The 15,025-nt window shown below is 36.6% G+C and overlaps 1 protein-coding gene across 1 annotated transcript in view; it reads left to right on the plus strand.

The window, feature by feature from the left end:
• The first annotated feature begins 1,303 nt into the window (after positions 1 to 1,303).
• Positions 1,304 to 15,025, plus strand: part of Tie (Tie-like receptor tyrosine kinase) — a 115,905-nt gene continuing 102,183 nt past the window's right edge. The window contains exon 1 of the mRNA XM_075308320.1: positions 1,304 to 2,126. Coding sequence (XP_075164435.1) covers positions 1,304 to 2,126 — 823 coding nt within the window. The remainder of the gene's footprint in view (positions 2,127 to 15,025) is intronic.

The raw sequence follows: 15,025 nt of genomic DNA on the forward strand, positions 1-15,025 counted from the left end.
AAAACTTCATATCCGTTGGTAATTATATGTACACTTCCTTATATACCATATACCGGGTCAAGAACTGAATTGTATACGTATTTAATCTGTTTTTTTTTTTGTCTAATATATACCTCGTAGGGGCTAACTTAGAATTTAGAGGACTATGTTAAGAAGACCAAGACCAAGTAATTCTATTGTTGATGACAGTCTTTAGTAGAAGTTTCTACTCAACCCATGGTGGAGGGTACATAAGATTCGGCCTTGTTACTTCTTAGAAATGTCATCAGCTCTACTGAGAAGAATTAAATCATCATTGAGAAACTACTTGGAATTAATCGGAAACAAGGATTACCATAAACGCATGAGCAGATTTCCCGAGTTTATCTAATTCCTATTTGTTTTAGGTGAACTTTAACTATCAGGATAAAAAGTTCAGTGCGATTCAAATTTGAATTTACATAAGTTCCGAAAAAAGTTTATTAAAATACGCTGTTTTGATGTTACTATCCCACCACCACTGAGGGTTCATTTGTAGTTTCCAAAATGTCAGCTATGACCATTCGTGCTACAATCAAATCCATATTCAATGGCTATCTTTATCTTTTCGTTGTAGAAACCAAAAATATCCAGATTTCCATTTCAACAATTTTTCATAGGCATTCCATTACGTTAATATTTTGCATGTATATCTCTGCAATGCCTAAACGAATATTCATGAAGTTATTTTCTTTTGGTCTACTATTTTCAGATACCAATGTTGCAACAAGATTTCCAACAACAGCAAGTGAAAATAAGTCTACAGCAAGACTTGAATTATAGTCGAAAACACAAACTAACGCAGTCACAGCAACCGAGGCAACATCATTCACAAAAGCAGCAACAGCAACCAGATTTTCAAACCGGCATTTTATATGGCGGCAATGGTTGTGGTTTGAAAGACAATTACCTTAAATGTGGCCTTAAAGAAAACGAGAAAATTCTGCATAATTACAACAATAACGAATGCAGCTAAACTAAGGAAAAATAAGAGAAAAGAGTCAAAGAAGCTTGACAATAATAATAAAAAAAAAACACAACCAAACGATCGAAAAAGAAAGGGTACACATTAGATCCATAATATAACGAAAAGAAAGACAGACTTAAGGAAAAAACTACCGAGAAAAGAGAAAACCAAACTAGAAAGGAAAACTTAGAAAAACAAACTCCATAAAGATTTCTAAAAAAAAAGAAAACTCGGGCGGACAGACAGACACACAAAACGATCCATTGATTGTATAGGAAAACTGCAAAAGCAATTCCCTACCCCAACACCACGGTGCTTATGATGGTGCATTCGCTGATGATGTCTAGAGAGCCATTAAGCCAAGAAATACTAAAACCACAAACACAACAACAAAAACAAGAAAAATCTAAAAAACACCAACATCGGGCGAAATCAAATTTTCAAAAAGAGCTTCAACATCAACATAAATGTGGAAATAAATCGCTTAAATTGGGAGGTGGTGCAACGGGTGGAAGACCATCAATAGCAACTGGCTGGCAATGCAGATGGTATAGCATTGAATGTGGTGCATCATGGTTTTATCGCCGTGCCACCATCATTCATAATGGTGGTGGAGGTGGTGTTGCTGGTAGTTGGTTGTGGCTTGTGTTGGTGGTATTTATGCTGGTACTATGTGGCAATCTGGCAGTTTCGCAGCAACTCCCCCAAAGGCCTTCTAACCAGAGCTCCAATCTTCACCACAATAATGAAGGCAACCAAAGTAACAACAGCAACAGCAATAGCGATGCTAATATATTTTTACAAATTGCCACACCATCAAATAAAAATGGGGTTGGATCCGTTTCTGCGGCAGGTATTGACACCACTATAGATGGCGCCCGAGCAGAACAATCATCAACCGCAGTTGTTGAAATTGAGGAAATACCAAGACAACAACAATCAAAATATATGAAATATGCTTCATCTCCATCAGCAGCAGCTTTTGCCAAAACTGATAATTCCACTCTAGATGAAGATGAAAATGACAATAGTAATGGAAATTTCAATTCCAAAACTTCCAGCAATAATGATGACATCGTCGACGATTTGGATGCTGATGATGATATGGATAATTCATCGGAATTATTAAATGAATCAGAAGGTAAGTGTTTCTTAGAGAGAGTTTTTGTATTTTTAGGGAAAAAATTCTCTGCACAAAATTTTAGAAACAATACTGCGACATTGTTTGCCAAAGATAGAGTTACTGTTGTGGCGCTACGCTACGAGGCCGGCCTTTTTGACTTGTTTTTCAAAATATCCCCCATTAAGATCTATACACTTTTGCATGCGTTTGAACCAATTGTCGAAGCACTTTTGCTACTCTGATTGAGGTATCTCCAAAACATGCATTCTGAACGCATCAAATGCTTTTCCGGGGGTCGAAAAACGTTGACCTATCATTTAATTTTTTACGTACCAAACCAGTCGGTGCCAAGTCAGGACTATATGGTGAATGGCCCATCAAAACGATGTTTTGAATGCTCAAAAATGCAGTCTTTTTAAGCCGATGTGTGAGAGATGGTTGGTTTCTTTTCCTGATTTCTTGGAAGACAACTGGCCACTTAGAATCGACTGTTCTCCTTTGTTCTACGAGTGCGGCATGTCTACTTTTCCGATCATTTGCTTGGAAGTGCTTCGTACGCGAGAAACTTTTGTTGAACTGCTGTTTAACCTCGGAGCCATACGGGCAAATCCACGATTCATAACCTATCAAGATGCCACAGACATGTTTCGAAACACCACGATGGTATTTTTGAAGCATTTCTTTCGACAAATCGAGCGATTGCCAAATTGTGTGGGATCCAACGAGAACGAATGTTCATACAATATTGAATGTATGCTGGTCCCACTAATGTTAGACATTGTCTCAATCTCACGACAGGTCACATGACGATCTTGCAATATCAGTTGACGCACATCATCAATGGTTTCCGGAACAACAACTGTTTTTTTGACAACCTTCACGCAGTTCGTCTTGGATTGAATTATTACCTGGGTTGAATTCACAAAACCATAGATAAACATTGGTTCGTGACGAAATTCAAAGGTGATAAAGTGATTGCTTTGGCTTGAAAACCTAAAACGGATATCGTTATAGTCTTTTATTTCTCGTACCAGTGGTCATCACCGTGGTAGCACCGGTTGCAAAAAGTAACGAAAAAAGCGGTAGCAGCACCAGAATAGATCCGGAAAGTGAAAGCCAAATTTGATCGAAATCAAAGTGAAAAAAACTATGCTCGTGAGCTGAACATATCGTGAGAACTTATGAAAAGCATATTGAAAAATAAGCTTGTACTAAAGCCATTGAAGTTCCAAAAAGTACAAGAGCTCACCGAAGCACAAAAACACAATAGATTGAAAAATGCCGGCCTTATTTCGATTGCATGAAAGTGGCTAGTTACTGAATTTAGTTTTCTCCGATGAGAGGTCATACGAAATTGAGCAGTTTGTGAAAAAAAAAACTAAATTATCGGGTTTTCTTGCCAAAGAGTTCAGTTGAAAATTGACACCTTAATTGACTAACAGAACTCAAGCGCCCCGATGTTAATAATGTGGGTCGCCGTAGCAACCGATGATTGCTCCACGCATCGACCCTGGGGTCAAAAATAAATGCCGACTATTGTAGGGAAAATGTCCTAAAGGCAGTATTGAAGTTCTGATCAGACAAATAGTTTGGCCGCAGACCATAGACATTTCAACATAACTCAGCATCATCGTACTCAGCATCCGTCATCTAGGAATGGTTTAAAAAAGAGGTTCCTCGTTCCGCACAATCGCTACAAAAAAAAAAAAAAAATAGAAAACTAATAAAAAAAATTGAAAATTAATAAAAAGTAAAAAAATAATAATTAAAAAAATTCATCCCCGCTGGGATTTGATCCTGTGCCTTTGACTTTTTCGCTTCCATGAAAGTTCTTTTTTTTTTTTTGCACATGACGAGAATTTTTAATTCTTTTGTTGATTTTTAATGGAAAAAATATATTTATACGAAAATATATGCCGAAAAATAAAAAATAAAAACGATGTATAACATAAAAAAAATATATATATATTTTTTAAACATTTGATAAAAAAATTGACGTTGGTGAGATTTGAACCTGCGTTTCTTATTTTCTCGTTCATACTAATAAAGAACACCTCGAGAAGCAATTATAATGTTATTCCTTGGTGTCGTATTACGATCATATCACAAACATTTGAATTGACCTTTCGACGCTTTATGTTCAATGGCGTGTGTGGCTGAGTGTGCTAAGGTGTTCTGTTATGGTGCCAGCAAACCCAGGTTCAACCCCTGGTCGGAGCGAAAACGTTTTTCAAATTGAAAAAATTAGATAATAGGAAAATAATAGTGTAATAGTGTATCGATGAAAAAAAGTGAAATTGGATAAAAAAAAACAAGTATATACGGCCGTAAGTTCGGCCAGGCCGAAGCTTATGTACCCTCCATCATGGATAGCGTAGAAACTTCTTCTAAACACTGCATTCCACAATCGAATTACTTAAGTGCGGTAACGCTTGCCGATGGCAAGGTATCTTAAAACCTCCTAACACCATCTTCTAAATTGTATGTAAGTCCATACGTGGTATATATTAAATCAAAAAAGATCGATCCAATACGTATATAATTCAGTTTGACAAAGTAGACATAACATTTTGACAAAATTTTCTACAGAAATAAAATTTTAACAAAATTTTCTATAGAAATAAAATCTTCACAAAATTTTCTCTAGAAATAAAAATTTTGACAAAATTTTCTATAGAAAGAAAATGTTGATAAAAATTTCTACAGAAATAAACTTTTGACAAAATTTTCTATAGAAATAAAATCTTTTGACAAAATTTTCTACAGAAATAAAATTTTAACAAAATTTTCTATAGAAATAAAATCTTCACAAAATTTTCTATAGAAATAAAAATTTTGACAAAATTTTCTATAGAAAGAAAATGTTGACAAAAATTTCTATAGAAATAAAATCTTGGTAGATTATTTTTGGCTCGAGTGGCAACCATGATTATGAACCGAATAAAATTTGAACAAAATTTTCTATAGAAATAAAATTTTGGCAATGATGAATATTTTATTATGGACGGAATAAAATTTTAACAAAATTTTCTCTAGAAATAAAATTTTGAAAAAATTTTCTATAGAAATAAAATTTTGGTAGATTATTTTTGGCTCTAGTGGCAACCATGATTATGAACCGATATGGACCAATTTTTGTGTGATTGGACCAATTTTGGTATGGTCCTTAGCGACCATATACTAACACCACGTTCCTAATTTGAACCGGATCGGATGAATATTGCTTCTGCAAGAGGCTCCGGAGGTCAAATCTGGAGAACGTTTTATATGGGGCCTATAAATAATTATGGACCGATATGGACCAATTCTAGCACGGTTGTTAAAGATCATATACTAACACCATGTTCCAAATTACAACCGGATTGGATGAAATTTGCTTCTCTTGGAGACTTCGCAAGCCAAATCTGGAGATCGGTTTATATGGGGGCTATATATAATTATGAACCGATGTGGACCAATTTTTGCATGGTTGTTAGAGACCATATACCAACACCATGTACCAAATTTCAGGCGGATCGGATGAAATTTGCTTCTCTTTGAGGCTCCGCAACCCAAATCTGGGGATCGGTTTATATGGGGGCTATATATAATTATGAACCGATGTGGACAAATTTTTGCATGGTTGTTAGAGACCATATACCAACACCATGTACCACATTTCAGCCGGATCGGATGAAATATGCTTCTGTTAGAGGCTCCACAAGCCAAATCCGAGGGTCCCTTTATATGGGGGCTATACGTAAAAGTGGACCGATATGGCCCATTTTCAATACCATCCGACCTACATCGATAACAACTACTTGTGCCAAGTTTCAAGTCGATAGCTTGTTTCGTTAGCGTGATTTCAACAGACGGACGGACGGACATGCTTAGATCGACTCAGAATTTCACCACGACCCAGAATATATATACTTTATGGGGTCTTAGAGCAATATTTCGATGTGTTACAAACGGAATGACAAAGTTAATATACCCCCATCCTATGATGGAGGGTATAAAAAACAAAATCGCTTTTTAAATTTCTTCATTCAAATTAACTTCCAGGGCACAACTTCTAAAACAATGCAAAGGATCCAAAAAGGGAGGTCCGGATCACAGACTGGGGATCCAAACTACTTTTTTGGAAGCTCTTTTTTTTTTGCTGGGATAGCTTGGATTTAAATCTAGATAGCTCTCTAAAAATCTATTTATTTGCAAGAAGCCGCATCTTAAGACCGGAATCAATACCAAGTTTCTTAACGAAATCTTTGGAACTAAGATTTTTAGCGCATATTTTGAACATAAAAATACATGAAGAATTTGATTCTAAGGCGATAGTTATACTAAACGATAGGTCTCCGATTTCTCCATCTAGGCGTTACATACAAGTGCACGAACTTATTATACCCTGTACCAAAATAGTGGTGAAGGGTATAAAAAGGGATATAAATGCATTTAATTGGTACATTGCTTTACAAAAAGATGGGCCACTTTTTTGTGTTGTGCCATTTTTTTTCTTTGGACTCATTTAAGAAATTCTCAACATTAAAGTTGGTCATAAATAATAAAAGTATACCTCTATTTCTCCTTTGTGTATTATATTTTACACAATAATTACAGGTTATACAAAAAGTTTCTCTAATCAATTTCATTATATCGAGACTAATTTATATCATATGCATATATTTAAATCAGCTGGCTTTATTTAATTTATCTAAACACCAAATCACATCATAGGCCATTGTTATTAAAATGAATGCAATAAACCAATTTCAATATTGAATGGATTCGAAAATCTTTGTAGTTCTTAATTAAGTTCCCAATAAATTTATCAAATCCAATATTAGTGTCAAACAAAATGCAATGGTACAACATCACTATCGCAATAGAACTGTCATTTTATTGGATGTTCTTAATTTAAAGAAAAGATCTTCAACAAATGATTTTGAACGGGAAATCATTTGCGATTTGCAATTGAATGAAAACAAGTTCATTTCAAAAAGTTCTAAGGGGCCGCCAATAACGGATTATCTTTTGAAAAGTGAATGTGTGAAATTCAAACAAGTAACAATGACACAAAGTTTGGCCGAACTGAAGCTATGAGTCATTAAGTTCTGCTGTAGAAAATTTTTTATATCTATACAGAAAAAAAGTAAATTGTTTTATAGGAAAAATAAACTTTCCTTTGCGAAAATTAAACAAATTTCCCCTTTTTTTTTAATTTTATTTCCCAAAAGCAAAAATGTCAGAAGTAATAGGTTGGCTGATAAGTCCCCGGTCTAACAAAGAAAAACACATTTTTTTGTCATTTTTTTGTATCAAGAGCGATACAACGATTATAGCGACCTTCCAATTTTTTGATACCATTTTGGTAGTATTCCTTCGGTTTTGCATCAAAACATGCCTCAGTTTCGGCGATCACCTCTTCATTGCAGCCAAATTTTTTCCCTGCGAGCATCCTTTTGAGGTCTGAGTACAAGAAAAATTAGCTGGGGGCCAGATCTGGAGAATACGGTGGGTGGGGAGCAATTCGAAGCCCAATTCATGAATTTTTGCCATCGTTCTCAATGACTTGTGACACGGTGCGTTGTCTTGGTGAAACAAAACTTTTTTCTTCTTCATATGAGGCCGTTTTGCCGCGATTTCGACCTTCAAACGCTCCAATAACGCCATATAATAGTCACTGTTGATGGTTTTTCCCTTCTCAAGATAATCGATAAAAATTATTCCATGCGCATCCCAAAAAACAGAGGCCATTACTTTGCCAGCGGACTTTTGAGTCTTTCCACGCTTCGGAGACGGTTCACCGGTCGCTGTCCACTCAGCCGACTGTCGATTGGACTCAGGAGTGTAGTGATGGAGCCATGTTTCATACATTGTTACATATCGACGGAAAACTCGGGGTGTATTACAGCTGCAAACACCGCTCAGAATCATCAACACTTTGTTGTTTTTGGTCAAATGTGAGCTCGCGCGGAACCTATTTTGCACAGAGCTTCCGCATATCCAAATATTGATGAATGATATGACCAACACGTTCCTTTGATATCTTTAAGGCCTCTGCTATCTCAATCAACTTCATTTTACGGTCATTCAAAATCATTTTGTGGATTTTTTTTTGATGATTTCGTCGGTAACCACCTCTTTCGGGCGTCCTGTGCGTTCACCGTCCTCCGTGCTCATTTCACCACGCTTGAATTTTGCATACCAATCAATTATTGTTGATTTCCCTGGGGCAGAGTCCGGAAACTCATTATCAAGCCAAGTTTTTGCTTCCACCGTATTTTTCCCCTTCAGAAAGCATTATTTTATCAAAACACGAAATTCCTTTTTTTTCATTTTATCACAATAACAAAAGTTGCTTCACAAAAGACTCTATCTCACAAACTAATTGACTTACAGACGTCAAATTTTGACACGAATCATTTGAAGGTTGGTACTATATAAAAATAATATGCATTTAATACTAGCGACGCCATCTATGTGTCAGGCCGGGGACTTATCAGCCAACCTTAGCACAAAATTTGAGTTATTTTGTTTCTTATTCGATTCTTTAGCATCTTTTTGTTTGGCAAAAATATAGTAGCATCAAATATTATAATCACTTTAGATTTCTTCGAATTGGCTACCCTTGGTACGAATTATGGCCTTCATATGGCCGACAAAGCCTGCTGCACGAAAATGGCTCTGCCGCATTTTGGTTAATTCTCGGCGAAACACCACTTTTTTGGTGTTAATCTTATTCTGAAAAATACTCCAGGCGCGAAAGTCCAACGGATTGAGATCTACCGCACAATGGCCTACAATAGGCAAAATGAAGAGAGCATCTACCCATTTCAGTGTTGAGACTTGTTGGAATGTTCATGGTCTGTGGCCGAAATGCTTCCTCAAGGCTGTCTTTAGGACATACTCCCAATAATATTCGGCCCCACGGTCGATGAATGCGAACAGGGAATGGCCATCGGTCGTTAGGGGCGGCCGACAACATTACCATCGGCGGCGCTAGATTTCTGGTGGCCAATCGAAGGTGTAAATTTTCAGCTGACCTCTATGGCCAGTAATCCCGATCATTTGGTTTGTTCACAAACTGCTCAATTTGGAATTTTTATCGGGGAAAGTAAAATTCGGCGACTGGATATTTTGGTGCCGGCTCTTTCCGGGAATTTTTTTGTTCATCGGTGAGCTCTTGCACAATTGGGAACATCAATTGCTTTGGTCTACCATTGCGGCATGGATTTCTATCAAATCTTGCCTTGTCTTTTCGGCTCACTTCTGGTGTTGCTTTTTGTCCACTTTTTGAACTTTTTGGGGCAACGTTGCCAGTACTTGGTAACGCGAAATCATTGAGAAACAAAATTTCATATTGTAGATTGGGATTTTTTTTTCATAGTGACATAACACCGCACATGGCAAGTGAAATAGTATCCCAAAAATTAATTTTGGGGGGTTATTTCATTTCGATTGAAAGAAAAGGCGGCATGAAAATAAGCCCGCTCATAATGAATACGAGCCCCAACAAAATTTAACCGAAGCATGAAAATCGACCCAAAAATAAAACTAGGGCACATTTTTATTTTTAATTTAAAAGGCCATTTGAAAATTAACCCTAAGTGATGGAAAAAAAATATGAAGAAAATTAAATATGTGTTACAGAGTCCGAATCTCTTGGGAATTGCGAAAAGAAAGAAATCGTAAGCCTAGAACTGTAAATACGCCCCACTTGCAACGAAGTACAAAAATGAATTTAAGAATTTAAGCATAACAAATTGAAAGTTTTTCTAAAGGCACAACTTTAAAAGCACTTCCAAAAATCTCCTCCCAAAGATGTTCTTTATTTTAACAACTCAGGAAGTTCTTTTAATTCCATGTGTTTGTAACTCGCTTTTTTCATATTTTTGAAAGGAAATTTTAACTTTGTTTGTTTCAAATAAGTTAAAAACAGATTAAGGATAAATAAAATGGTACAAATTATTAAAACTTTTTCGAAAAAAATGCTGAATCCGTTTGAGAGAAATTGGCAATTTTTGAAAATATTTGATGTCAAACGTTTCAGACAAGCGGTACAATGCTTTAAAAATCACATAAAATTATAAAAATTATTTATTTGGCCAATTATTGCAAAATATTTTAAATCCAAAGCACTGCATTCGGATCACACATTAAGAAGTGCTCTTAATTCAGTGCAACGGCATTTGAAATGGTGGACATACGTCCTATGACAAGCCCGTGTTAAATTTATCGCTTCTGCGCCAATTTGGCACCACTTTCGGATGCAAAAAGAACATTTTTACGACTTTTTTGGCGACGCTTTTTTTTTTTTGCTGGGCGGGAGTTATTTAATTGAGAAATTAGATAACAATTTTGACGTCCTATTTAATTTTTGTTTTGGGGCTATAATTCATTGGGGCCTTATTTAGCGCAGTCACTCATTATACTTTGTTTGCCTTTTTCGTATTTATAAATAAAACTGATACTGAGTATTTGAACTTTTTTACCCCTTAACCCACATTTCTGGGATATATGGAAATTTAGATCATAAAATTCAAACCATTATGGGATTTGTTGGTATTTCACAAAACTATATTATGGAAAATTAACATCTCCGCTAGACAAGCTACTTAAAAAAAATACACATTCAGAGAATTAGACTACTTCATTAAAAAGTGCCCCAACCAGTGTTTGGGGAGATAAGGTGATAACCCTCTTGGCTACACTAAACCCAATATTCACAAATTACATAATATCTAAATGGAGAGAAATATTATGAAAATTGATTTATCCATTTGTTGTAACAGCCAACAATGGCTGTTAAATGGTGAAGCCAAATAAATTTACATTGCATCTCTTAACAATATAATCAAAATTAAAACAATTTTGGGGAATAGGCATCCAAACACAATGGTTATTTGATGAAGTGCCTCTTTAGTAGTTGATGGAATCGTTGATGAATTTTCTAAGGCATATTATGGGAGGGACATCGTTAATGGCTCATAGGAATTGGGTTGATTGTTGGAAGGGCATACGAAGTTCAAATTTGTGTGTTTTTTAAAATAATTTATGATGTATTTTTTTTAATAAGCCTTGTTATGTGAACTAATTTTCTTAAAATCACAGGGTATTAAAAGCAACGAAGGGACTAGTAATGAAAATATGTACTGGCAGATGGACAAAGTAAAACAATGTTTTTTGAAATTCCTGAGAAAGATAACGATTTGAGAAATGCACTTTGCTTATTATTTATATCTTGTGAAGAAAGGTGGGGTATGAAATGTTTATAAAGTTTAGTAAGAAACAGTTTTTCTTCAATCGGGTATGTGAGAGAGAAAGTGGACTATGTTTTCCTAGGCGATGGTCTCATCCAAAGATAATAAACTTTAGGAAGATAGGAAAATGGTTAGTGAGGAGATCAAACCATTTACGGTGTTAGTTTCATACTTTTCGTTTATCGAACCAAACGCGTATACGACAAGTATTGACATATCATTAAAATACAAATAAAAAGAAATTAAGTGCACGAAATAAATTTCCATAAAGGGGAAAATGTAATTTTTTTGTTGTTGCCTAAAATTTAACATTGTTTCATTAAGAAAATTAAGTTTTTCATTTAAAAAATAAAAACGAAAAACAAATAAAAAAATTACATAAAGGGTGATACGGTCAAAATTTCGTCAAGGGAAAACGCGTGTAAATCGGCGAAATCGTTTATTTAAAAAATCAAATTAAATTTCTTTTTCAAGTTCAATTAGTATAAAATTCAGGAAAAATATTCAGTTAGGCTTTCGCTTTTCCAAATCCGAATTGCCGGGCCTCACGCTTGATACCTGCCATCAGCTTTTGTACAGCCACCTTGTCCACCTTCTTCGCCGCAGAAAGCCAGTTTGCCTTGAACTGCTGCTCGTCCTTTGCATTTTTTTTTTGTCTTCTTTAGGTTCCGCTTGACAATAGCCCAGTATTTCTCAATTGGGCGGAGCTCTGGCGTGTTGGGAGGGTTCTTGTCCTTGGGAACCACCTGCACGTTGTTGGCGGCGTACCACTCCATGGCTTTTTACCGTAATGGCAAGATGCCAAATCCGGCCAAAACAGTACGGAACAACCGTGTTTCTTCAGGAAAGGCAGCAGACGTTTATTCAAACACTCTTTCACGTAAATTTCTTGGTTGACAGTCCCGGAAGCTATGAAAATGCTGCTTTTCAAGCCCAAGGGTACAGATGGCTTGCCAAACCAGATATTTCTTTGCGAACTTTGACAGTTTTATGTGCTTGAAAATATCTGCTACCTTTCCCCTTCCTTTTGCCGTATAAAACTCCTGTCCCGGAAGCTGCTTATAGTCGGCTTTGACGTAGGTTTCGTCGTCCATTACCATGCAGTCAAACTTCGTCAGCATCGTCGTGTACAGCCTCGGGGATCGCGCTTTGGCCGTCGTATTTTGTTTATCATCGCGATTTGGAGTCACTACCTTCTTGTAAGTCGATAGTCCGGCTCTTTTTTTGGCTCGATGCACGGTTGTAGACGATACACCCAGCTCATTTGCGGCATCTCGGAGAGAGAGGTTAGGGTTTCGCTTGAAACTACCGCCAACTCCCTTTGTCGTCTCAGCGGCTTCCGGTTTTCGATTTCCCCCCGATCCAGACTTCCTGGCTGTCGACAAACATTCCCCAAACACTTTAATTACATTTGTAACGGTTGATTTGGCAACTTTTAGCGATTTTGCCAGCTCTGCGTGCGAATAGCTCGGATTTTCGCGATGCGCGAGCAAAATTTTGATACGCTGCTCTTCTTGCTTGGACGGCATTTTGACAACTGAAGAGTGAATTCCAAAATCAAAATAGGAGCAACATTCTACACACACACCTTCAAAATGAGGGGTGTTCAGGTTCTTTTAATGCAAAATTGAAAGAAATACGTCAAGTTTATATTGACCAAATTTTGACCGTATCACCCTTTACATGTATGGAACTAACATGGTAAATGCAACAAGCCAATTTCCTATATTCCTAAAGTTTATTGTCTTTGGTCTCATCGGCCAGATAGGTGTTTGCCATAATATGTTATTCTTGAACCCATATGGAGTGTTCTACATCGACTATATGGGGAAGGATAAAACGATCCACACTGACAATTTGAACAGAACTGTACAGACAACACAAAACGGCCTCCCTGGCCATGGTAATGGAACAGTTCACATCCTTCGCCTCAACAGGGTCTAACTTAGACTATTCAGTCCCTGGTTATACCACAGTGGTGATCTTCTCTCTTATCACTGAGTGCTGCCCGATTCCATGTTTAGCTCGATGAAAAAGGGACCTACTATTTATAGCCGAATCCGTACGGTGCTCCACATTGCGGTGAAACCACTTAGAGAGTTTTAAAACACTCAGAAATGTCACCAGAATTACTGAGAGGGGATAATCCACCGCCGAAAAACTTTTTGGTGTTCGAAACTGGGGTTGAACCCCCCAACCGGGGAACTGCGAAGTGGATGAGTTAGCAATGCTAGGCAACTACCTTACATAGTCCAGTGGAACTAAAATCGGTTGGTATGCCTCTGGCTACCAGCAAGCTCTTACTGCGTGAAAGGGTTGTTACGATGGCAAATGTTCGATGAGAGAATTGCATGGGTTGTAACGACAACAAACAAATATGGCCGCATTTAAACTTAAACCGCACACTAGATAGGCAAGTGTTCTCAAGACGTCAGATATCACTCCTGATATCTGCTATAACGGGTCGCTGCTGATAGGCGATTTCGCAAAAACTATTGGCGCGAAGTATAATGAATACTATATGAGCTGCCATGATGCGGGGGAAAAGGAATCAATTAAACACCTCTTGTGTGAGTGTCCTGCATTTTGTGTAAGGCGTAAGCGCATTTTAGAGGCATATAGCTTTAGATTACTGGCGGACGTGGAAAACGTTAACTTAAGCAGTATGCTAATGTTTTTGGAACAATCTGGTTGGTTCAACAAAAGAAAATAATCGAGAAAGTTCAGCGGTTAAAACTAGAATTGCCCATATGTAATAGGTACTTTTAGTTAATGTGGTGTGAATAGTCTAAGTGAGCCTGAAACTAAATCGGGCTGCCACTTTAACCTAACCTATCATATGCATGCAAGGAGGGCATGCTAACCATTGCACCACGGTGGCTTTCGAAATATTGCCAAATCCAATGCATTTTCCGGCGGTATAAAAATGGGCCCCAGGAAAATGAGCCGCAAAACCCCAATGAAACAGGGACTCAAATGTGAGGTGACGCGTTATACTGAATATGAGTCCCAACAAAATGAGGCATCGATCCCAAAATAAAATTAGGTCTGATTTCTCCCTTGGACTCTGTCCAAACCCCGGCCAATGACGATCACGCAAAAAAGGTGTGTATACACACAAAAAAAATTTTTTCTGATTCAATCACGAAATTAATTGATTCAATTAATTTTTTAATTGAAATGTCTTCAATCACAGAAATGATAGTATCAATTAAAAAATTAATTGACAGTCAATTAAAAATTAATTGATCCAATTAAATATTTAATTGATACTATTAATTTGTGTGATTGATTTTTATTTCAATTAAAAAATTTGTTGAATCAATTAAATTTTTAGTTGAATAGTTTTTAAAACTCAATTAAGATTTTAATTGGAAAAACTTTCGTGAAATTTTTTTCTGTGTAGTTGCCACCATTGGCAAATCTTAGGCCCCACTTGAAAACCAAGTACAAGCCACAAACGAAAATTAGCGTTAATTTTAAATATTAGCGTTTATTTTCACAATGCAAAGGGGTCCAAAGTAAATTGAAGTTTCTTCCCAAAACACGAAAATTTGGTGTTGTTTTTCCATTTTAGGGTACTATTTTATTTAGGTTTTGGGGCTAATTTTATGGGGCCCATATTCATAGCGCCCATTTTCCCTATTTATTTGTTCGCGATGTTTCCAAATTTCA

Source organism: Haematobia irritans, chromosome 4, assembly GCF_050003625.1.
Source record: "Haematobia irritans isolate KBUSLIRL chromosome 4, ASM5000362v1, whole genome shotgun sequence".
NCBI classification, from domain to species: Eukaryota; Metazoa; Arthropoda; class Insecta; order Diptera; family Muscidae; genus Haematobia; species Haematobia irritans.